The sequence below is a fragment of the Peromyscus eremicus genome, chromosome 5 (genome assembly GCF_949786415.1).
Source record: "Peromyscus eremicus chromosome 5, PerEre_H2_v1, whole genome shotgun sequence".
Classification (NCBI taxonomy): Eukaryota; Metazoa; Chordata; class Mammalia; order Rodentia; family Cricetidae; genus Peromyscus; species Peromyscus eremicus.
Window position 1 is genome coordinate 90,472,686 of NC_081420.1, and position 24,088 is coordinate 90,496,773.

The window sequence follows — 24,088 nt, forward strand, 5'->3', positions numbered from 1 at the left end:
AGTAGGTCTCATGAGGGTGAACTGGCCCCAAGGGGTACCTGGTACACTTAAGAGATATTTCTGTTCCAGAGGCCTCTTGAGAGTGAAGGCCAGAGAGGAAGAATTGTCGCACTCTGAAAATGCCCAGGGTACCTTCAAAATGAGGAATTTCCCTCTGCAGATGTCACTACGCAGAGGGCGTTTGAGCAAGACATTTACAGAAAAGACCTGAAAGGGTCTCCAGGCTGCACTGACAGGTGGGGAGACAGATGTGGACCACGTCCCTTGTCACACTGCTCTCATGAAGAACAAGACCCTTGCCAGAAGCTGTTACTGTGTGTAAACAGCCCCTTAAAATGGTGGTGAGAGAAGGGCAAAGCCATCCTCCCCTCCTTTTTTTAGTTCTAAGGATAGAAAATCTAGGCCTTCACCTACCTTAGTGGCTCTACTACTGAGCCACACCCCAGTCCCTCACTGGGGCACTCTAGGCTGGGGCTCTACCACTGAGCCAATGTTGCAGCCCTCTTTTTATTTCCAGAAAAGTCTCATTAAATTGGCCAGACTATCTTGAACTCATTATGTCGCCCAGGCAGGCTTCGAACTTGTGATCCTTCTGCCTGAGTCTTCTAAGTAGCTAGGAAAATACACTTGTGCCACTAGGCTTGGCTCAAAAACCTGCTCAACAACAACAACAACAACAACAACAACAAAAGCACAGTGAAATACTAGCAATATCAAAGCTAAGTCAGCCTTCTATCTGTGGGACCCTCATCTCTGTATTCAACAACCATGGTTCCAAATATTTGGAGGGGGGAAAAAACTGTGTCTGGACAGAAGGTAGAGACTTCTGCCATTGTCCCCAAGACACTACCATGGGGCAGCTGGCACCTGTTCACATTGTACCAGATGGTCTAAAATCTAGAGATGAGCTAACACAGGAGGATGTGCAGAGGCTATGTGTCAATGCCATCCTGTCTTCCACCAGAGACTTAGACACTTGTAGAGTCTGACATCCTCAGAGGTCCTCAAATCACCCACAGGTCCTGAGGGTGACTATATTTTACTATCTTGAACATTTCCCCCCCCTTTCTGTTTTTTGGTGGTGCTGGGAATTGAACCCAGGACCTTGCACATGCTAGCTAAGTGCCCCAGGTGCGTATGAATGGGTACACCACATGAGTGCCTAGAGTTACGGATGGTTGTGAGCCACCGTGGGAAGTGGCACTTGAAACTCGGTCCTCTGGAAGAGTAACAAGTGCTTTTAACAGCTGAGCCACTGCTCTAGCCCAGTGGCTCTCAGCCTTCCTGATGCTGGGACCCTTCAGCACAGTTCTTCACATACTGGGGCTCTCCAACCATTCATTATTTCATTGCTACTTCAGAACTGTAATTTTGCTACTGTTACGAAACATAATGTAAATATCTGTTATGCAGGATATCTGATAAGCAAATTCTGTGAAAGGGACGTTCCAACCCCCCCCCCCCACACACACACACACACACGCAAAGGGTCGAGACGCACAGGTTGATAACCGCTAAGGTCTAGCCCAAGGACAACTGTTTTTAATAACACTAAAATGTCTTCACCCAGGCTACAGAGATGGCTGCTCTTGCAGAGGACCAGGTTCAGTTCCCAGCAACCACATGGCGGCTCACAACCATCTGTAACTCAGGGGATTTCTTCAATGGGCTCTTCTGACTTCCATTAGCACTGCTGGCACACGGTACACAGACATACAGGCAGACAAAACACCCACACACATAAACACACACAAGCAAAGCACCCACACACATAAAGTAATAAATAATTAAAAAAATTCTGTTTTTAAAGTTCTTCAAGTAATTGTCACAGCCAGGTCTAGATTCTCTGAGCTTGAACCCATGTTAGCATTAAGTCTGCTTTCTTCACCAGCATGGAAAGCGGGCCAGTGCAGGATGTGTGTGCGAGCCCATGTGCCTCTGCTTGGGGGTGCGGCACTCCTATACACTGGGGGGGGGGGGTGCCGCGGGCAGGCGGGGCGGGTGATGACGACCCAGGCCTTAATGTGGCCATTTTAGCCAGGTTCCTCAGAACAAACTTCTCCCCAAGACTTCTATGTGTGCCAGGGTCTCATCCTCCCTCCAGGCCATGGTGTCTAGAAGGACCCAGGACACAATCTCCTCTGCAGCCTTCACTCAGACCAGCACTGACCCAGCTGGTCTCACCATGGTCTTTGTGCACACTGGTCCTTTCTCTAACTGCCTTTCCCTGTGGTGACACTCTCCCACATTTCAAGAGAACCTGGTTCTGGTAGCAGCCCGACTGGCATATAGGACCAGCTGGCTCTCACCTGTGACCTTCCACCATCCATTACCACCCCTGACCCCAACTGAGGCATGCTTTTAATCATGACTGATCTGCTGGGGACCTGGAATCCACAAAGCCAGTCCTCAATGGCAGGGCCAGCCTCTGGTGGGACAGAGCTGGGGTTTGTGAAGGTCTGCTACACAAGTTGACTCACTGAGAGGACACCAGGAGAAAGTATGCACCAGGTGCCAGACCGGGGGAAAAAGTGCTCCTGATCCCACGGAGCTACGAAAAACCAGCAGCTCACCTCCCGATGTGCACACAGGGCTTGGCTCAGCTGGATAAGCCCGAGGGATACCAGGCCTAGCATGTTACTCCCAAAGCTGCAGCCTCTCCTCACAGGCTCACCCTGTTCTCTCCAGACCAGTGTCCTAGCTCTGTTTCCCAGCTTCCTGCTCCCTTATACTTTATGCTCTAGCAATGCTGAAGCTTCCACGGTATGCCATATTGCTTTAACCTCTGCACCACACAGCTGTTTGCTCTTCCCAGGATGCCTTTACTCATCTGGCAAACTCCTATTGATGCTTCAAAGCCCAGCTCAGATGTCACTGCCCTGGGAGATTTCCCGGTGCTCTCTCGGGATTCTGTCACTCCACTCCCCACACTACAGACCTCTATTTTGCAGTGATCTCATCCATTTGTCTTCCTGCGACAGATGAATTTGTGACGGCAGGGTGGCGCCTACCATTGGCGGACTCGGGTAACAGAGCAGGACACACATGCCATCCCATCTCTTTCCTTTTCATTACAACGTCTCAGAGCTTAAAATGGCCCAGGAAAATATTTTACCCAAAGGTGCTTAGAACGCTGCTGAATTCTGAGAAAGATTATCTTACTGTGTATACTACAGGGGTTTTAGTCACGGATTAATTAGGGGACATAACCGGGGCAAGAAAGAGAGGGTTTACCTGGCCAGTAACAGGGTGATGGCTGTAAGTGAAAGTCACACCTCCCTGGAGACTTGGGAATGAGAGGGTGACAAGAGAGCTGCTCGCAGTGAACCCCAAAGACTGACCATCATGCCCTTGTCCAGTCAGCTGTGCTCTGGGTTGCATCCTGAGGCAGGATGGGGAGTGGGCAGCAGAGTGACCTGTCAATGGCCGGGGCTGTGGTGCAGCCTGGTGCTTTAGGAAGAATCTCAGACTGGGCACCGGGCTGGGGGCCGTTAGAGGGATGAGGGAATGGGAGGGAGGTTGTCAAGGCAACTTACCACAATGATGTTCTCGTGCTCCTGAGTGGTCAGGTTTGTGTTCTAAAGGACAGAGAAAGAAGCAAAACACAGTCAACAAAACCGGGCACTTGGTCCCAAGGATCCACAGCACGGCAAAACGTTCTCAGTGCTCCCCACCCCCTCCCGCAGCCACTTCTTCATTCAACACATCAGGCCAACTCTGGGACAGGGCAGGAAAGTGGGCACATCTTCGTTAACTTAAATTGTCAATTTAACACAGCCCGGATTGACCTGTGGGCATGTCTATAGGGATCGTCTCAATTTGACTGTTGATGGATGTAGGAGGGCACAGCCCACCGTGAGCGGCACCATGCCCTATACAGACAGCCCTGGGCTGTGTAAAAAGCTAGCTGAGCACAAGCCTGAGTGAGCCAGCATGTAGAGTTCCTCTGTGGTTTCTGCTTCAAGTTCCTGAGTCCCTGCCCTGACTTCCCTCAATGATTGACTGCAACCTGTAAGCCGAAATAAACCCTTTCATTTCCTAAGTTACTTCTGGTCAGGATGCTTTATCACAGCCACAGAATGGAAGCGAGAACAGCAGGCAAAGGGAACACGGAGCTTCCTGCCCACATCTCACAGCTCTGTGGCCTGGGGTGACTCATGTCTTGTCAAGACTCAGTTACCACTTTGGCCAATGGGGGTCTTGATACCTGCACCTCATGGGGCTGCTGTCTGAGGATTCAGACTTAGTTCTAACACTGCTTAGAATTGGAGGGCGGGTTCATGACACACAAGGAAGAAAACAGACCTTTTGTGAGTCTCCACTTGGTGCTGGGTAAACCTTTTATTTTAGATCACTATGTTATTCCGGTTGTTCTCAAAGTAGGCCCCCAAGGAACACTGATGCACCACGAGTGCCCCCGAGATGTTCCAGCTAAACACACATTTGACAGTGGGTGTCTAAAACAAAACTAGGTTAATAAACTTGCTTTGTTTTTTGGTCTTTTTTTTCCCTCCTGGATCTGGAGTCTGTTAAACTGACTGTATCGTTGCCTTCCTGCGAGTGTGGAGGAAAGGGGAGGACTCACGGGAAAATTCAAAGCTCCTGCTGTTCTCTTTTACACCTGTCAGCTGCGTCTCTTCTGGAAGACACCGGCTGTCACCAGTGTCCACTTGCATTCCTTCCTTCCTTCCTTCCTTTCTTTTTTTTAAGATTTATTTATTTATTACATATACAGTGTTAGTGTTCTGCCTGCATGTATGTCTGCAGGCCAGAAGAGGGCATCAGATCTCATTGCAGATGGTTGTGAGCCACCATGTGGTTGCTGGGACTCGAACTCAGGACCTCTGGAAGAGCAGTCAGTGCTCTTAACCTCTGAGCCATCTCTCTAGCCCCCACTTGCGTTTTTCCTTCCTTCCTTCCTTCCTTCCTTTCTAAATAATTTTTATTTTATGGGCATTGATGTTTTGCTTGCATGTATTCCAGATCTTGGAATTACAGACAGTTGTGAGTCACCATGTGGTTGCTCGGACTCGAACTCAGGAGCTCCGGAAGAGCAGCCAGTACTCTTAACCTCTGAGCCATCTCTCCAGCTCCCCACTTGCATTTCTTAACAGCCACATTTGGGGCTGAGAGTTGGCATGAGGCAGGGTCCTTGCCCCTACCATCACAACAGACTGATGGGAACAGGGGCATCGAGCAAGCCTGCACAAGCTGAAGCCAAAGGAAAGCTACCAAGCTGGACATCTGCCTTTGCCCTAGCAATCCAGGGTACAGGAGGCTGAGACGAGGGTCAGCGTCTAAGCACCGAGCAGTGTCCAGGACAAGCAGAAGGGTGTTTCTCTGACTGTAATCCCTTTATCCTTCTGTGAAGCCTGTTTCTAGTGAACTGTTAAAAAACACTAGTCACTCTGAGTCACAGCAGACGAAAGCCAGCTCTGCTCTTCCCTTACGGAGGCGACGAGCTTTGTGCTTGGTCCACGGATTCTGCTTCGTTTTCACTTTGAAAACCTTCTCTATTACATTTCCTCATTTCGTACGTGGGTATGCACGCATGCCACGGCACCAAGTACGGTGGGGGTCAGAGGACAACTCTCGGGAGTTGGTTTTCTCTTTCTGCCAGGTAGACTCGAGACCTAACGTGAGTCATCAAGCTTGGCACCAGAGGCCTTTATTCCTCCGGGCCATCTTGCCAACCCCTGCTTTATGATGACAGGTGCTTTTTTTTTTTTTGATGACCCACTGACTAATGAGTTACTTGGGGCTTATCACAGCACAGCGACTGACCCGATGCACAAGGAAACAGTGTTGGAACGGGGACCCGAAGCTCTGTCTGCCCTGAGCTCAAAGCTTTTATTTCTGCACAGAACTATAGCATTCAACCCTGGGGCAGTTCCCAGTGCTGGGCTGTGTGGGCACCTACACAGCTCTTTGAGAAGACTCAGGTGTACACAGCCTGTTCACTGGACAAGGAGACTTCTCCCTACATAGTTTTTGTAGGTTTGGGGTTTTTAAAAAAGATAAATTTATTTTAGGTGTACCCGTGTTCTGCCTGCATGTATGTGCACATGCACAGCTGTGAGCTTTCATGTAGTGGCTGGGAACTGAACCTGGGTCCTCTGCAAGAGCAGCAAGTGATCTTAACCACTGAGCCATCTCTCCAGAAATCATTTGTTTGGTTTTGTTTTGTTTGTTTGTTTCTGAGATAGGGTCTCACGTAGCCCAGACTGGCCTGGAACTCACTATTGTCAGCAAGGATGGAAGTGAACTCTGGATCTTCAGCCTCCACCTCCCAAGGCAATTACAGGTGATCTCAGTTCCTACATGCGATGTGAGCCCGGTCACTGGGTGGACCTGGGGGTGGTCCCTAGTCAGCTGCGTCCTTGGTGATCAACATCAACTCGCTAAGATTTAGAATCACCATGGAAACAAAAATCTGGACATGTCTGTGAGAGAGTTTCTAATTTGGGTTAATTGAGATAGGAAGACCCACCCTAAACGGGCAGCACCATCTCTGGGCTGGGGTCCAGGGCTGAACAAAAAGGAGAAAGTGAGCTGAGCACAGCATTCATCTCTCTCTGCTTCCTGACAGGGGATGCAGTGTGTCCAGCTGCCTCAGGCTCTTGCTCCCATGCCTTCCCTACCACGGCGGACCGCACCTTCGGACCTCACCTTCTTCAATCTGCACACCAAAATAAGCCCTTCTTCAAGTTGTTTTTTATCAGATCAATTTTAAAATCACTACTAAACAACTAGACATCTACCTGCCTGGCTTCTGAAAGGTGGGTGAGTGTCTTTCCCTCACTCTGGATTCGAAGCCTGAACTCAGGGCTGGACACTGGGCAGGAAGCCCTGAGGTTTGGAACCTCGATTGTGATTCCCACCAGCTCACGGCCCTCTACAGAACGAAGCTCGTTCCCAGCTGCGTATCCACCCTGCTTGTCTATCTGCCACTTTCTACCTCACCCAGCTCCTCTAGCGGGGGACCCCCGACATTCTGCATCAGAGAGGACCCGAGTTCCTGGGCTACACGGTGGTGGCCAGCCTAGGACAGTGGAGAAAGGGGGATGGCGTACTCAGGAGTTTGAAGGGAGCATGCACGGGAGTGAACTGCGACACAAGGGGATGGCACTCTCCAGAGAGACGGATGGAGACATCACTCAGATGGGGTGACTATTTTAAACAGGGAGCCAGCAACCCTCGCATCCCCAGGGGCCAGGCAGGGCGCATAAACGAGAGCAGTGTGGCTATTTGCAGAGTGCAGGAAACAGCGCTGAGGGCAGTGCACAGATCCCAGAGGGTTGCCGTGGAGGTTGGGAATACTCCCTCGACTCGCTCGGGGCTAACGGATGATGCCTCTCCATGACTGCTGCAGCCCCTGGTGGAACATGGGCTGGGAGGGCAGTGGCTTGGTGTTATTCCACTGTCCACAACCGCGCCTGGCCGTTGGCACAGGCTCTAGCACAGGGCTGCCTGGCAGAGTGGACGGTGCTAGCCAGCCCAGAACAGGATGCTGAGTAGCACTAGCTGCCCGATGTAGCCAGATTTTCCGTCTCTAAAGAGAACCTGGAAATGGCCATTGTGCTGAAATCCGATTCTTTTTCACTTTTTTGCCTTGTTTTATTGTTTCACAACTTCATATATGTATGGCAATTTCCTGCCGCCACCTGCATCACGCACACGGTCTGGTCTTTAAAACGTTTGAGCGAGGCAAACGACGCCTATCTGTGGACAGCTGGGGCTGGGCAGCTGGGGGTGAACGGGACAGAAAGCTGACAAGGGCCGGACAAAACCAGAATGAGATCCTGCCTCGCTGGACAGAGCAGGATGGGAGGTTTCATCTAGGGCTCTCAACCTGTGGGTGGTGACCCTTTGGGGGGGGGGTCAAACAACCCATTCACAGGGTCTGTCTGGGCTGTGTCTCCAGCCTGGATACTGTTGAGAACTGAGTGTGGGGTAACCTCTATGGCAGCACTTCTCAACCTGGGTCTCGACTCCTTTGGGGGGGGGGGGGGTCACATATCAGATATCTTGCATATCAGATATTTACACTACGATTCATAACGGTAGAAAAATTACAGTTATGAAGTAGCAATGAAAATAATTTTGTGGTTGGGGTCACCACAACAGGAAGAGCTGTATTACAGTGTCACAGAATTCGGAAGGTTGAGCATCACTGATCTAGGGCTTTAGAGGACCACACGTTGGCACTTGACCAGGGTAGCTGCAGCAGCTGCTGTCAGAGACACCATCCAAATCTTGGGTCTGACCTAGGACTTAGCAGAGGCAACAGTCACCCTCTACCTCCAGACAGGCTGGAGGCACCTGGAGCCAGAGAGCCTCACTCTCAATGTCCCCAAAGCTTGGTGGGAAACACTGGTTTCTTTAGTAACCACAGGGGGATGGCACACCATGGGTAGATCTCTCTTCTGCTCACTCAGAAGGGGCTGGCAACAAGATGGGGTGAAGACAGACAACTCAAAGGGGGGAAGGGGGAGGCCACGTCAAGCTGAGGGTGCATCCTACCTCCGAGAGCAGTTTTGAGACGATTTCCAGTGGCGCCTGGTTGATGGAATCATCCTGGAGTGGGGACGTGAGGGCCATGTCCACCAGTGTCCGTATCTCCTTCAAGACAACCTCCCAGCGGCTCGGGTTACTCAGGACTTTCTTGTATTTGTAAATCTTTTTCTGGGTGGAGAGAGAAGAGGGAAATACATCACCGATTTAGCCAAAAGACTCAGGATGATCAAAGAAATCTCCCTGGCGGGGGGTGAGAAGGCCCTGGGAAGTTGTCAACCTGGACTGAGCTCTTCCCCAAAAGGAAATGGATGCATGAAGAAAGAAACAGGCTCCATCCAAGGTCAAGGGTGCGTCTGCAGACAGGCAGGCTCCGAACGCCGCCGGAACAGCAATTTCCCACCCTGTTCCCGATGACACATAAAAAGGAATTGGGAGACTGCTCTTTTAGATCGTGTCTTCCGCCAAACTCAGTCCCCAAGTCGCCACGCACAGTCAGAGTGGGAATGTTCCCGGCCCACAGAAGGATTCCTATGAGCAGCGTTTGTGCCTGTGCAGACCCTATGAGGTCTCTTAGCAAAGAATAGGATGGTCAGGATGAAGGCCAGAACTCAGCTCCAGCCAGGTAGGGACTGAGTCCAGGACGGTCCAAGGAAGCCAGGCGAGGAAGCCAGAGGCATGCTCACCTCAGTCGGCGGCAGCGCAGCCTCCAAACCCGAATGCCGGGCAGGGGCTGCAGCCTCCTGGATTTGAGGCACCGTTGTTAGTTCCGCCTCTCTGACATCATGGAAACAGAGGCCTTGAAGGGCGGAGGTCCAAGCCAAGCACTCCCCTCCCATCTCTGTCTCTGTGGCTGCCTGCCTGCTCCTGCGCCGCCCGCCCTGCTTGCTGGGACTCTCAGCAGAACGAGCTTCATCACTTAGTGCTAAACTCCTTGCTCCTCAGGGGTTGGGGTTGGGGGTGGGGGAGCCTAATCTTAGAGTCACCGCAATCCTGTGCCAGCAGTCAGATGGGGTGACATGCCACAACCTCTGAGCCAAAGACTGAATGGGGAAAGGGGAAAGAGAAGGGGAGGGGCCTTACTGTGCCATTTCTGAATTAAGAATTACAAAATGATTTGAGGACCTGGGCTGAAAAGGAAGTATTGGGAGATGGGGGGGGGGGGCGCACACATCCCCAATCCAACAGGATGGGGATGGAACCAGGGTAAGAATGATTCTTTTTAGAAATGATTTCACCCGAAGGGCCCTAGGTCCCACATCCATAAATTAGGATGTGGGAGGTATTAGAAAAATGCCTCCCAGCCTCAGTAAGACCCACATCAATCTTAGTCCCACATAGTTCATTTCCTTTACGAAGTTACACAGACAGACAGATAGACAGACAGACAGGCAGACACACATACACACTCCAGACAGAACATCCAGTATGAATCAAACTCTGATACATAATTTGTCTCTTTCAAGCACTTACAACCCACAGGGACACCAACGGCATACTCTGTCCTTTTTCATGCACTCTGCACTTTCCTGGTGCTACCTACCTGCTGGCTGACCCCCTCCTGCCACCTAACTTGTATCTACGCACAACCTGTATCTACGGGGTGTTTTTAGTTTTGCTGAGGAAGGATGCCAAGCAACCCAGGATGGCCTGGCACTTGCTAGGTGATCCAGGTTAACCTCCAACTGCTCATCTTCCTGCCTCCGCCGTCCAAGTGGCGCTACAGGTGTGTGCCACCACGCCCAGCTCCCCGTGGCCTTTTTAAATGTCCACCCCCCCATCATTCCTTCTTTCTTCACTCTAGTTCTTTCGTCTGTCAACTTGTCCCACTCCCCTCCCCCCCCACCTCCATGACCTCATGGCTCTGTGCTGGAGCCCCCGGTTCCCCACAGCACTCCTTGGAGGCTGACACCGGGCTACAGAAGTGAAAGCACCGTGCACAGTGCCGGGGGTGGAAGAGAATCGGGAATGTCCACAGACTTCCACGCTCTGAGGATGGAGGAAGCGTGGCAAGTTCTGCTGGGGCCGAGCACCCCAGCGACAAATGTTTTGTGCCGGTGAAGAGGGTGGCCACGAGTGCGTCCCTGACTCCATTATTTTAATGACAAGATGTATACACCCAGGTCTACACAGGCTTCTCTGGACCTGTCACTGGTGTTTCCCTCGAGACTGTGGACGGATCGTCCCCTGAGCTCTGGACTCTCGGGTTTCAGTGTGTACTAGAAAACCATGTCCTTCTCAAAGACCCATAAATTATTTTTTAAAAGTTGCATCACACAATGAGGATCACCAAGACAATCCATCCCCAGGTCATCCCACTTGTGCAGAGTGGAAGTTCCCATAAATCCTTCTGCAAGCTATTATGTTTGAAAGAAGAATTACTTAATTATTTCTGTAAAGATGATGTTCACTCATTTAAAAAAAAATTGAAACCATATTGAAAAGCACAAGGGGGCGGGTGGGGATCCTACAACCCAGAAATAGCCATCATTAATATATGTGGCAAGCGTGGTCATGGCCAAGCCTCACATAAACTCTGCACAACATGGCTGGCTGTGGTGCCACATGTGTGTAATCCAAGCACTCATTTGGGAGCCAGAGACCACGGGTCTGCTATGAGATGGCTCATCCGGTAAAATGCTTACTGGGCAAGCATGAACGGTGGCATGTGCCTGCAATCCCAGCACTGGAGGGAAGATAGGAGGATCCTTGGGGCTTGCTGGCCAGCCAATCCTGGCTGAGTCAGTGAGCTCCAGCCTCTCTCTCTCTCTCTCCCTCCCTCCCTCTCCCGCCCAAGTCTCTCTCACGCAACACACACACACACACACACACACACACACACACACACACACACACACACACACACACGCATTTGAGGCATCATGGGCTACAATGAGACCCTATTTCAAACAGGAACTCTGCAAAATATAACCAGCCTATGAGGTGGGCAGCCATGGACAGCTTTCAGAACAGACACCACAGCGCAGTGGTTCTCAGCACAGGGCCCACATATCAGATATTTACATTACCATTCACAACAGTGGCAAATTTACAGTTACAAACAAGGAAAATAATTTTACAGTTGAGGGAGGCTGTCACCATGACATAAGGAACTGCATTAAAAGGTTGAGGACCACCACTGCCATAGAGACAGAGGAAGGGAGCCAGAGGCAAACTAGCTTCAGAGACCAACCTTTACCTTCAGTGACCTGGCCGTGGTACTGACAGGCCTTCCTTTAGCTGAGGGCCACTGCCTTCAGAGACAGCGTTCAGAGACGGTGCCAAGGCTGTGCCAAGGGCTAACACATTCAGTTAGCACAGGACAGGAGCAGGCACACTGCTAGCTAGGTTCTGATGAGCACTGTCTGGTTCAGTTCTAAGACCCTAGGAGCTGGACTCCCCACCCAGGTCAGAGCATCCTGCAAACAGATTCTCAGTCAAGAGACCGAGTTCAAATAACTTAGGATTGGCAAAGCAGTGAAAGGAGACGTTGGTGCAGAGGGTGAGAAGGAGATGAGGAGGCCTTTCTCCTCGTTGTCCATCTGAAGGCAAGACGGGTCGCCAGCAGCTCTACTGGTACCACCCACGGAAGTTCTGCCAGAGTTCTCACTATTACCGCATCTGCTCTAACCACCAGTCCGATCTAGAAGGGCATAGGCTTTGCCAAGATGGACTTAAGTGACCTTGAATGGATTATTCCTGATCATCTACCCAGTGAAACAGATCATGCTTGTCTCTGTACGTAAAAACATAAAAAAAAAAAAAAAAAAAAAACCACCCAAATTGTAAGACTTTTGGAGGAGGGGACAACAGCCAAATAAGTGGGCACCTTCTACCCTGATGATATGGGCACCTGGCAAGGTCATCTACGTGGGTAGCAGAAATTCAATCCTGCTAGGGGCTTTCAAACTCAGGCAAATTTGCCTGCAATTCAGGGAGCAGAGGCCACAGATCCACATGTTCCCTTAAGTCTAACAACTGATGTCTTTCTGGAGCCTGAGATAAGATGGTCTCAGGGCCACAACCATTCAGGCACAGTCATGGTGTCCATGGTGAGCAGGCTGCAAAATCAGATGATGCCGCGAGCAGGACAGAGCGGCCATAGCATCTGCTGTAGGACCGTTGGAATCCCAATTCACAAGACTGTCACAGCCAGGAGGGAGAAGCAAGCAGCCTAAAGCCAAGTGGCCATAGAGACTCAAACTGGCACGAGTCAAATCGGGCTGCAGAGTCTCTAAAGGCCTCACTCTTTCCATCCCAGCCCTCGGGACCAGTGGTGTCAAGGGGAGAGGCAGGATGGGTCAGCCAAGAGACACTGAAGAGGTGTCAAGGATGCTTGGTGACAGGGTAAGGGTCAGGAATAAAGCCACGGGCTGGACACAGGTGATCAGTGGGTGAGAAGCATGAGAGGGAATGGCAGGAGCAGTAGGTAGGAGGGTAATGATGCTGCAGGCAGGGAGTGGGTGGAGCAGACCATCCAGGTCCTTAGCCACGCCCCAGGTGACATGTTAGAATCATCCCTCTGATGAGCTCAGCAGGCGGTGAGTCATGGTGGGGGCTAGGATGAGGCCACTTCTGGAATCCTAGCTCCCTAGAGGCAACAGTCTTCCCACTAAGTCTGCTCTGCCAGGAGCCATGAGTTGTGCAGGGGAGACATGAGTTGTGGAGGGTTCTGAAGCTGTCTTATGGCTGGGCACATGACTGATGTATTACAAGGCTTGACTTAGTATGGGGGCTGACAATATGAAGCCCATGTTCAAACCCAGGCTTGGCTGTTTGCATACACTGACACCGAAACATGGCCCTATGGGTTTTCTAAGAGTTGTAAAATTCAAAGCAAACAGAACATGCCACAGAAATTGAGTGTGGCCCTCAGAGCCCCAAAGAGCCTCCACCTGGCCCTGCATCAACAGTGCCTTGCCAAGCCCTGGCTCATGAGTCAGATCCAAGTTTGGGAGTAGACACACGGAGAGATGCTCACAGCTGGCCATGGTGGCACACACAACTGTCACACCAGCACTGTGGGGGGAGGCAGAAGGAGCAGGAACTCAAGGTCATCTTTGGCTATGTAAGAGTTCAAGCCCAGCTCGGACAACTTGAGACTGTGTGTCCAAACAAAACAACGAAAAGCAAGGCAACCAAACAAAATGGTTCTGATGCTCGCCATTACAAGCTACTGTGGAAATACGCATTACAGCGGTACAGAGATACCATTTCATGCCCACTGAGGTGACTGTGATGGGAAAGACAGGCAATATCAAATGTTGGCAAGGATGTGGTCACACCAATCCCTGAGCATGGCTCTTGTGAAGTAAAAACGTACAGCCACACATGGCAAAATCATTCAAGTGCCTGCCTCCCGCCCTCTTGTGCTGGGGAATCACACCCAGGATCTTGCACGTGTTCTTACCACTGAGCTATGTCCCTGACTGTTTGGCAGTCTGAAGATGCCAAGCATGCACTGACCACATAGCTCAGTGATTCTGTTTCTAGAAATCTGCCAGAGGGAAAAAAAAGCCTAGTCCCACAGAGATAAGCACATGAGTATCCATGAACAAAGTCAATGTAGTGGAGCCACCCTGGAAATGTGGGGAAAAAAATGGAAAAAAGAATGAATGCATCTTGTGACAGCCTAGATCACCTCATGGCCACTGTGTCTAGTGACAGAAGTCAGACATAAGACATACAGTTGGTCAAGCCATAAATTTACTAAAACCATCAAGCCGCATACTTACTATGGCTAATATTAATGCCATGTAACTTACACCTCAAATAAGCTATTTTTAAAATATATAATGCCATCTAGGAAGATACAGGTGAGCAGACAAAGCCAAAGGCAGCATGGCCTGTTAAGAGTATGGGTTTTGCAATAAGCAGATTTCAGCTCAAATTTAAACTCTATTTCTACCATCTACCCATTCATCCATCCATCAGGTATTTATCTACCTATCCCTCATCCACCCACTCATCCATTTATCCATCTATCCACCTATTCACCTATCTATCCACTCACCCATTCATTCATCAACCCACCCATTTACCTTCCTATCTACCATCTACTTAGTCTTCATTTATCTACCCGTTCATTGACTTATCCATCCATATCCATCTACCTGTTTACCTATTCATTCACCTAGCCATCTATCACTCACTTACCTACCCATCTTTCACCCAAAAGTTTATGCACTCATTCATCCATCCCCACCATCCACTTACTCATATATCCACCCATCCTTCACCCATCTATTCACCTGCCCATCTGCTCACTCACCCACCACCTACCTACTTACTACCCCCATCCAACAAAGATTATGTGAAGCCCTTCTATCACAACGTGCCAAGCATTATGCTAAGTCCTGAGGAGACTGGTGAGGAGAGCAGACAGGCCCTGAGATTTACAGTCTATTGTTTGACGGCCATCCCTCATCCGCAAAACAGTAAAACGGTAACTACTTCCAAAGGCTTGCTGGGATTCTCCATGAAAGAACATCCATGAAGCACTAAATCGACTTCCTGGCTACACAACTACAGACAGATAACATCACCTACCAATCTTAGGAGGGAGTGGTCCAGAGCAGGCAAGACTAAGAAAGGCTCTCAGCCTTTGTGGCCAAGTGCCCCCAGCCAACAATAGACAGAGGCAGCAGGAAGAGCCTCCTGCTTCCCTTCTGGCAGAGCCAGTCACTCCATGGCTGTCCTCACCCTCTCTGCTTATCAAGGAAGGGACGTTACCTGGGCAACACCAGCCATCTCTCTGGAAACTGCTCCTGTGGCAGAAGCGGGCACAAGACACTGGGGTTCTCACGCCCGAGAGAGTGGAGCCTCTTAGCTCTTTCACAGGAGACAAGCTGTCATCAGGTGGGTGTCCCTCCCCTCACCAGGAGAGGCGTGGCTCAGAATGTACTGGAAACGCTTTTCCCAAGGATGGGGGCCACACAGCTCTGCTGCCTGCTGCAGCCTCTGAGGCTCGCATGCCCACAAGTACGCATGCTCCTCGTCACTTGTCACGGGTACTCTGAGGAGCTGCGGAGGGGAGGACGTCCCTACGGAGATGGAGCTTAGCAAGCTAGGGAGGACGTGGACTGGCTTTGACACTTTATTTCCAGGTCCTGCATGGAGTTGCCTGGCCTGTCTGAAAGCTACTGGCCCCAGGGGGCTTCTGACAGTCAACTTAATTAGAATGAAATTTAAGTGGAAGGCAGCTTCTCAGCCATGCAATCGCTCTGCAGCTGCTAGTGGCCGCTACACCAGACGGTGCAGATGGAGGACACTGTTGTCACCACAGAAAGAGCTATGGGGGCAGTGCCATGCCCCTGTCACCATGCCCAAATGTCCAGCTCATCTGCCTCTCCATAGAGCAGACAGCACTGTGCTCAGCACAAGGACACAGCCTCTATCTGCCTCCTGCCATAGGGAACATGGATTCTCCAAGCCCCCAGCCAGCAGGTGTGTCCAACCTTTTGACACTGCAACACGACACTGGCACTTACACCTACACACACACCTACACCTACACACACACACACACACACACACACACACACACACACACACACACACACACAGCACGCATGCCCATTATAATGTTAGCAGTTTTGTGTTGGGCCACATTCAAAGCAATCCTCTTACATATGAGCGACGGGGTGCAGGATGGACAGGCCTAAACAGGTACGCCCCCTCAGATTTTTCCTCCAAAGTGTGGTTTCACAGTGAAATGTCCCCCCCCAGACTCATGTGTTTGAACACTCGGCCCCCAGGTGCTGGAGCCGTTTGCGGAGTTGGCGAGACCTTCTGGACGTTGGAAGCAGGTGGTAAGGGTGGGGCATGAAGGCTGCAGGTGGGCTCTGCTTCTGGCCCCGTCTCTTTACTCCCTAGTTGGCATCATGTCATAAGCAGCTACCACCTGTCTGCTGCCGTGTGTGATCCCCCATGAGGGGCTGTGAGCCTGAACAAACCTCTCCTCCCTGAAGCTGTTTCTGCCAGGTACTCACTCTATCACAGTGACAGGAAAAGTTACTAATTTATGTGGTGGCCCCCAGAGTCCCTTGCACACCCAGTGAGAAAAGCAGGCTGATTACACCCCTGTCCTGACTGTACACTTGCCATGGGCTGTGGATGTTGGTACGGGCAGACACACAGCCTTTTAGACATATCATAGACATGTATGAAAATGTCATAATGAAGCTCACCATCATGTATAATTAATAAACTAATAAAAGCATTAAAATGCGGTAAATGCAAGTTGCTTTTATCAGAAGGTGGGCCCTTCTGATCTAGAAATACTTGAAGACTAAGGTGAATACTCTGTTTCTCTCTGATGAAGATCCTTCCTTTGCCTCAGGCTTGAAAGATGAAATAAACCCTTTCCTCCCTGCGTGACTTTTGGTCATGGTGCTTGTCACAGCAACAGAAAGCCAACAGATAGCTGAGAAAGCCTGTGACCCTGGCTGTCTGGGGACTCCAAGTCTGAGAGTGAGCCCTGCTGTCTTTGCTGTACACACATGTCCGTTATCAAGGTGGGAGTCAGCCACCAATGAACCGCCAGGCATCCTGAAGCATATAGTTCCGTAGCACATCATGCATAGCTGTCATCCCAAAGGAAACTGAGGACCTCCAACAGTCAACGCCTCTTCCCCTCCAACAGCTAGTATCCTTTTGGTTTCTGGACAAGTCACGGAACTGGAGTCATACAAACACATGGCCTTTTGAGCCAGGCTTTTGCCACTCAGCAAGATGGCCTCATAGTTGACAGGTACCCCAGTGATTGTCAATATTCATTCCTTCTCATGATGTGGAATTCATCGTGTGGCCAAGTCAACTACTGCTGAGCTACTTGTCCATTGATAGGTGCTGAGCTGTCCCCATCTCTGGCTCTGCTCTCTGCAAACATCTGGATGGCCATCCTGTGACTTCCGCTGAACCATGTGGGTCTTTCAGGGGACCTAGATTTGGCCAGCAGTTACTGCTGGCCCCACTCATCAGTAGAGGAATTCATCCATTTTTGTTTTTCAGGTGTGGGGGACAGGGAGGGGACATAACGCACTCCAGCAATGCTACCAGTGAGATAACAATGGCTACTCCCTAGACAGGAGCAGCTGTAGGGCAATGAGGTTGTGATGCCTTTGCTCTTCCTTTCGGAGGGCTCTGTACTGGTCGGGCTCTGTGTACTCGATACCTAACGCGTTATCTTCTTGTGTGTTTGTGGAGGTACCCATATGTGTGAGGGTACAAGTGGAGGCCAGAGGCCAGTCTTGGGTATCACTTCTTCAGGAGCTATCCATCTTGTTTCTGAAACAGGGTCTCTCACTGGCCCAGAACTTGCCAAGTGAGCAAGTAGGAATCCAACCGTCAGCACTGGGATTTCAAGAGCACACCACCATGCCTGGCTGTTTTACACGAGTTCTGGGTATTGAACTCAGGACTCCAAGTTTTCAAGACAAGCTTTACTGACTAAGCTATCTTCCCAGGCCCTCACATTACCTTCTGTCATCTCAACAGTACCTCAGCGAGGTGAGCCCCCACATTGTAGATGAGAAAATGGAGGCTGAGTGGTTAAGCCGCACAGCTAGTCACAGCAGGAGAAGTAGGGTAGCCGAGTTTGTAACCTGAGTGTGTGACCTCACGCCATCAAGTAGGGTGAACCCAGGGCTGGAGAGATGGCTCGGCAGTTAAGAGCACTGGCTCCTCTTCTAGGGGACCTGAATCCCAGCACCCACATGGTGGTTCACAACCATCTATCTGTACCTTCACTTCAATCCCAGGAGATCTGACTGACGCTGTCTTCTAGCCTACGTGAGCATCAGGCACAGACATATACGCAATAAACACCCATACACATAAAATAAATATAACAATAACAACTTTAAAAACCTGTGCCTTCCATTCCTCAATGTCCGCTGTCCCTTCCTGTCAGCTGCCGAGCCCAGCTGATGTGTGCCTGAGAAGCCAGCTCCTGGGGAGATGGGTACTTTGTCTGGTAAAAGGACACAGCTTAGGCTCTCAGCCTCCTAAGTGACCACCATAGGCAGGCTCCCTGTAGCTATTCCTGCTGCCAAGGAAACAAGACCCAGGTGGGTGTCCTGCTCTACTGGCTCTGGGTATCAGCTGGTTGCCTGGGTAACCATGAATCTGGCTGATGAGTGGATGACCCACCTAGGTGTCAGACTCCCAGCTGGGTACCACATCCCACTTGCGCTGCATCCCAGGCACAAACTGATCATCACATAGATGCACTGTGCTTCCCACTGAGTTCATGTTCCTTGGAGGCAGGGATGAAGCTCCCACTTTCTCTGCAATATTGTACAGGGTAGCTGAGCCACTTGGGGTAATGAAACTGCTGCTGGTAGTTTGTTCAAGGCGGAGAGGAGAATCAAACCTCAGCATCAGGACCAGAGGTACATCCTTCAAACAACTGTCATGGACAGGGAACCCCGGGGGTCTGAGCCAAATACAGACTTGGCCTTGCAGATCTGGGCAGGGACTGCAGTCTGCACCAAGGGCTTTCAGGAAACCCTGGAGATTCCAGAGCCCTGTAAGAGCAAGATCCAACCCCTACACCGGCTGGCTGGCTGTGGGGTAGACACATCCCAACCTGTGGCACAGATCAGATGGTGACGGAAGGGACCGTTCCCTTGTCCAGGGTCACCCTGCTGACAGTGTGGGTTGAACTGTGTCTCCCCAGGAGCTATATCCCAGTCACAACTCTGGGCATCTGACTGTGACCTTATTAGGAAACAGGGTCTTTGCAGATGAGATCGAGTAAGATGAGATCATGCTGGACTAGGCTGGGTCCTGAACTGGTGCCCTTGCAAAAATATCACATGGAAACTCCCCCCCTCCCCTCCCCACACACTCAATACCACATGTGCAGACACAAGAGAACGAAGCTGCATGGCCATAAGGAAGAGGGGCCAAGAATTGCTTGCAGTCCCAAGAAGCTGGACAAAGTCAGGCAAAGATATCCCCCCAGAAGACTCCAAGGGAACAAGGCCCTGCTCACACCTTGACTCTGGCCCTAGAGCTATGACAGAGAGAGAGACAGAGAGACAGAGAGAGACAGAGAGAGAGAGACAGAGAGAGAGGTTTTTTTTAATACAGTTGGATCTGGAGGTCCTGGGAAACCCACATACCTGGGAAGCAGCAGGTGGGGGCTGACCTGCGGCCGAGGGCCCTGGCTCCTTGCCCCTCGAATCTAGCTGTCTCTTGAGCCAGGCTGATCCATCTAGCCCTATCAATTCACCAAGGGCTCACAGTGAGAGACCCTCAGCTCAGCCTCCGTTTGGTATGTGCTGGGTTCTCTTTTCCTTAGTCTTGCCAGGCTGTTCTCTCTGACTCCTCAGCGGGTTGTGGGATCTGCATCACCACCCCCAAAGCCTGCCCTGGCTCCGCTGCCGTGTACAAGCACTAGCCCTGTGTGGCCTCAAGCAGGCTGGGCCCAGTCATCCACCACGCTCTACACCTGCATCATCCGTGATGTCAGAGGGAGCTACCTGGGGACCTGGCGGGGTACAGGGAGAATCTCCAGGAGAATTCGGACAGGGACGTCAGCCTCAGCTGACGTACGGTCCTTGGCAAAGAGAAACCATGGGGGAAGATTCTACCTGGCATCTTCCTTTCACAACAGTAGACACTGTCAAAACACCCACAAATCAAGGCTTCTTCCCACAAGCTTCCCCAGTACTAACGCCCACCCTGAAAATCCTGCTAAGACTCTCAATCCTGGCTACACATCAGAAGCATTCTAAGGCTTAAGAGACTCCATGCTCAGGTGCATTGTGGATGGGTGGTACCCAGACATTGGGTGGGTACCAGTCTATTGAGTGAGTGTATCTGTATGCCCCTGTTCACAACAGTATTATTCACAACAGCCAAGAGGTGGAAGGAACCCAAGTCCACAAGCTGATGAACCAGCTGTGGTACATACACGCACTGGGGCATTAGGCAGTCTTCAAAAGGAAGGCAACGCTGATCCCTGCTACAGCCTACATGACCTGAAAGACATTCTGCTGAGGGACCAAGTCTCCTGTGATTCCACTCACGTTAAGGGACTGAGAGTAGTCAGCTCTCAGGGGACAACGTGTTGAATGACAGTTGCTGGGGTTGGGGCAGGGAAATTGGGGCATTATTTCTGGATGGGGATAGAGCCCCCGTCTGGGAAGACGAGGCTGGTTGGTGGTGATGGTAACAGGACAGTGAGAATGTACTCTTACACAAGCAGGGGGCAGGCAGGCTGGGCACTCTACAGAAGCCTCGTCTGGGCCCTTCCCAACTTCTTCACACCACTGTGCCATCCCACTCAAGTACACCCAGGAGATCTGGGGTCCCAGTGTCAGTCACAGAATCAGCGCTCCACACATCATAGGAGGTCTGAGCACCTGGCTCTTCCTTCTCAACACCTGCTGGGAACTAGTCCAAACCAGTTCCTGTGGCTTTCCCTCCTGCCTGCTTCTGCAAGCCACTTCACACACAGTACCGAAGGCAGGACCTTCTAGAAGCCATCAAAATGAGGCCCACTGAGGTCTTGCCACCCAGCCTCAACTTGGGGGTCACTCACTCACAATGTCTTTGGCTCAGTGGCCTCAATCACAGGCATTCTTGACTGACCGGGGGCCCTACCCATGGCAAACCCTTGTACCCTGACAGGCTGTAGCGGGGCCTCTCACTAAACATTAAAGCCAGGTGGAGTTAGTTGTTCAGCACAAACCCTTGTGATGGTTCATCTTCGCTGTCAGCATGGCAGGATTTGGACTCACCGTGGAGACACCTCAGGCATGTCCTGTGAAAGTGTTTTCAAAGAGATTTGACTGGGGTGTGAAGACCCACCATTACTGTAACAGAACCATCTCCGGGGCTAGGGTCCCAGACTGAATCAAATGGAGCTGAGCACCAGCATTCAGCTCTCCCTTGGCTTCCTGACTGTGGATGCAGCTGGACCAGCTGCCTCATGCTCCCTGCTCCCACATCTTCCCTGCCATTGTGGACTGCAGGACCAAGCTATGAGCCAACACAAACCCTTCTTTAAGTTGCTTTTTTAAGATTTACTTATTTTATGTGTATGAAGAATGTTTTGCCTGCATGCATGTAAGTGCATCGTGTGCATGTCTAATGCTCTTGGAGGTCAGAAGAAGGTATCTGTTGGATCCCCGGATCTGGAGTCACAGGCAGTTATGAGGCACCCCATGGGTGCTGGGCAACCTCCACCAAGCTGCAGGCACGACACCCTGTCAGGAGCCTGGATAATAGAACTTGGAGAAGGACCAGGGTCTGGAATGTACAGTTGGCTTCTGTGTGCGTTTTTGACAGTCCACGATATTAGCCCTGGATGTAGCATGAGGTGTGATCCGTGTACCTTCTCCTGACCTCGCACCAGGCAACTGCACTTTCTGGGATAGAGTTGGGATTCATACGGTAACACCGAGAACCCCAGGAAAACCCAAACGGTTGCCGGGAGTGTGGGCTCCAGGTAGCGCATCATGGTGAATTCTAAGCCACCAATGAAAGGAGGGAACACAACCGAGAAATCCAGGGAACACATCCAGGCATTGGCACCTGACCTTAAGCTCTGAGGGACACAGCAATGGGGCCTACTGAGGACAGAGGGAGGTGTCAGACTCCGAGGTGGAATCTGGGCCTGGCTACATTGAGAAAATTATTATTTGAGGGCTAGTTCTATTGTTTGTAAAATGTCACCTCCCAGAGACACTGGGCAGCTTAGATAAGATGACAGATGGGATGAATAGATGGGATCTAGTAGTCACTCAACAAACACTCATTGTGCATTCCTTTTTCTCCGGCTGCTGAAGCCTGGGTTGCATTCGTGCCATCCAGAGGGAATGTTGGTACAACACAGTGTACAGTGGCCCTACCCCCCAGCTCATGACTTTGAGACAGGGTCACATGCAGCCAGACTGGCCTTGAATTTACTACATAACTAAGAGTGACCCTGAACGCCCGACCCTCCTGACTGCACTTCCTGAGTTCCCGGATGATAGGTGTACACCACTGGTTTATGAAGTGCTGGGAATTGAACTCAAGGCTTTGTGCGTGCTCCGCACATGCTCTACCAACTGGGCCCCTCCCCTACCTCCCAATCAGACTCTCTACGCAGCTACGTGACTTGAGGCTGTGAGCCACCTTTTGGGAACCAATGAGACAGAGGGAACCTGTGCAGAGGCTCCAACCCAGACTTCAACGAGAGCCTTACCCGTAGGCACCTATAGGTGCCTGATGCCGTCTTGGCAGCGTTAAGGGACCCTGACCTTCTCGGTGTCCTTTATTGTTACGGTCCTGGAAACCTAGCCCATCTAAGGACAGACACAGCCCTTGCAGGGAGTCTGGCTCGAGCCTCTATAGATCTGCCTCGGTTTTCCTGCCACTTCCGGAACACAGTCTCCTGGCATGATGTTGCCATCATAGCAGCTCTGTTAGGTGACCCTGTGTCCCCATGAGTGGCTATCTCTGCCTGTCTGTGGGGCTCGGTAGGTTCCAGGGCCACCCTGAAAGCTCAAAACACCCGATGCCACAAGGGCTTCAGGCTTTTGACACCAACACTGGCGAATTAGCTTCTCCCCAAGCCTCCCCCCGCTTCCCGGGACCTGCGCCACCGCCCCACTGGGACATGCCTGATCACCTCTGGAAAGGCGAGGGTGAATCCCTCTGTGGGGACAGCTGTGGCTGCTCTTTTAAGTCTCTGTTTAGCCTTGTTTCCAAGCCAATGAGCAGGCAGGAGCCACTGAGGGCAACACAGAACTCCAGGCCACCGGTCATCTCCTCCACTGGGCCACGCAACCACCATGCCACCCTGAAAGCATCTCCAGATCAGAGCCCCCCCCCCCCCACACTGCCACCACAGCCTCCTGAGGAACAGAGGGCATGTCAAATGATGACACTGCCTTCTGGTTATGTCTGGAAAACTCATCCACAAAGAGGAGGGGGGTGAATCAAATAAAATTCTGCCTTAAAGGGCAGAAAGAGGGCTTACCCACAACCCATGTATGTGAAAAGCCTCCCTGTGCGGCTCAGTGACTCATCGGTCCCCATCAAAGCGTGTGCTGATGACACATGGAAGCTCCAGTCCCCTCCTTACTTGGAAGGAAAAACAACCCACAGATGCCACTTCTTTCCTGAATGCTGGGAGAGCCATCAAGCTGCTCTGGGGACTCAGGCAGGCCTTCATATCGAAGGGGAAGGGATCTCAGAGCTATCAGGTTTCTAGGAGGACTGGGGAAGGACAGGACAGTTCGAGGGCAGACGTGGTGGCCCAAGAACAGAGTGAAGACCCAGCTCCTCCATCTTCTGTCATGTGCACGTGTGTACTGTGCATGCACAAGTGTGGAAGGTCAGGAGCTGTCACCTGGATTTCCTTCCTCCCTTCCGAGACAAGGTCTCTCACTAGGATGTGGGGCTTCCTGATTAGGTGAGGCTGGCTGGTCATTGAGCCCCGGGGACCTGTCTGTCTCTGCTCCTCCGGTGCTGACGCTACAAACACGTATATTAAAAGAGAGAGAGAGAGAGAGAGAGAGAGAGAGAGAGAGAGAGAGAGAGAGAGAGAGAGAGAGAGAGAGAGAGCGCGTTC

General features: G+C 51.3%; 1 protein-coding gene across 1 annotated transcript in view; it reads right to left on the reverse strand.

Annotated features, from left to right (window-relative positions):
• The window catches only part of Cmip (c-Maf inducing protein), a 200,549-nt gene that overhangs the window by 40,058 nt on the left and 136,403 nt on the right, over positions 1-24,088 (reverse strand). The window contains exons 4-5 of the mRNA XM_059263939.1: positions 8,524-8,685; positions 3,537-3,578 (exon numbers count right to left, since the gene is read on the reverse strand). Of these exons, the coding sequence (XP_059119922.1) occupies positions 3,537-3,578; positions 8,524-8,685 (204 nt within the window). The remainder of the gene's footprint in view (positions 1-3,536; positions 3,579-8,523; positions 8,686-24,088) is intronic.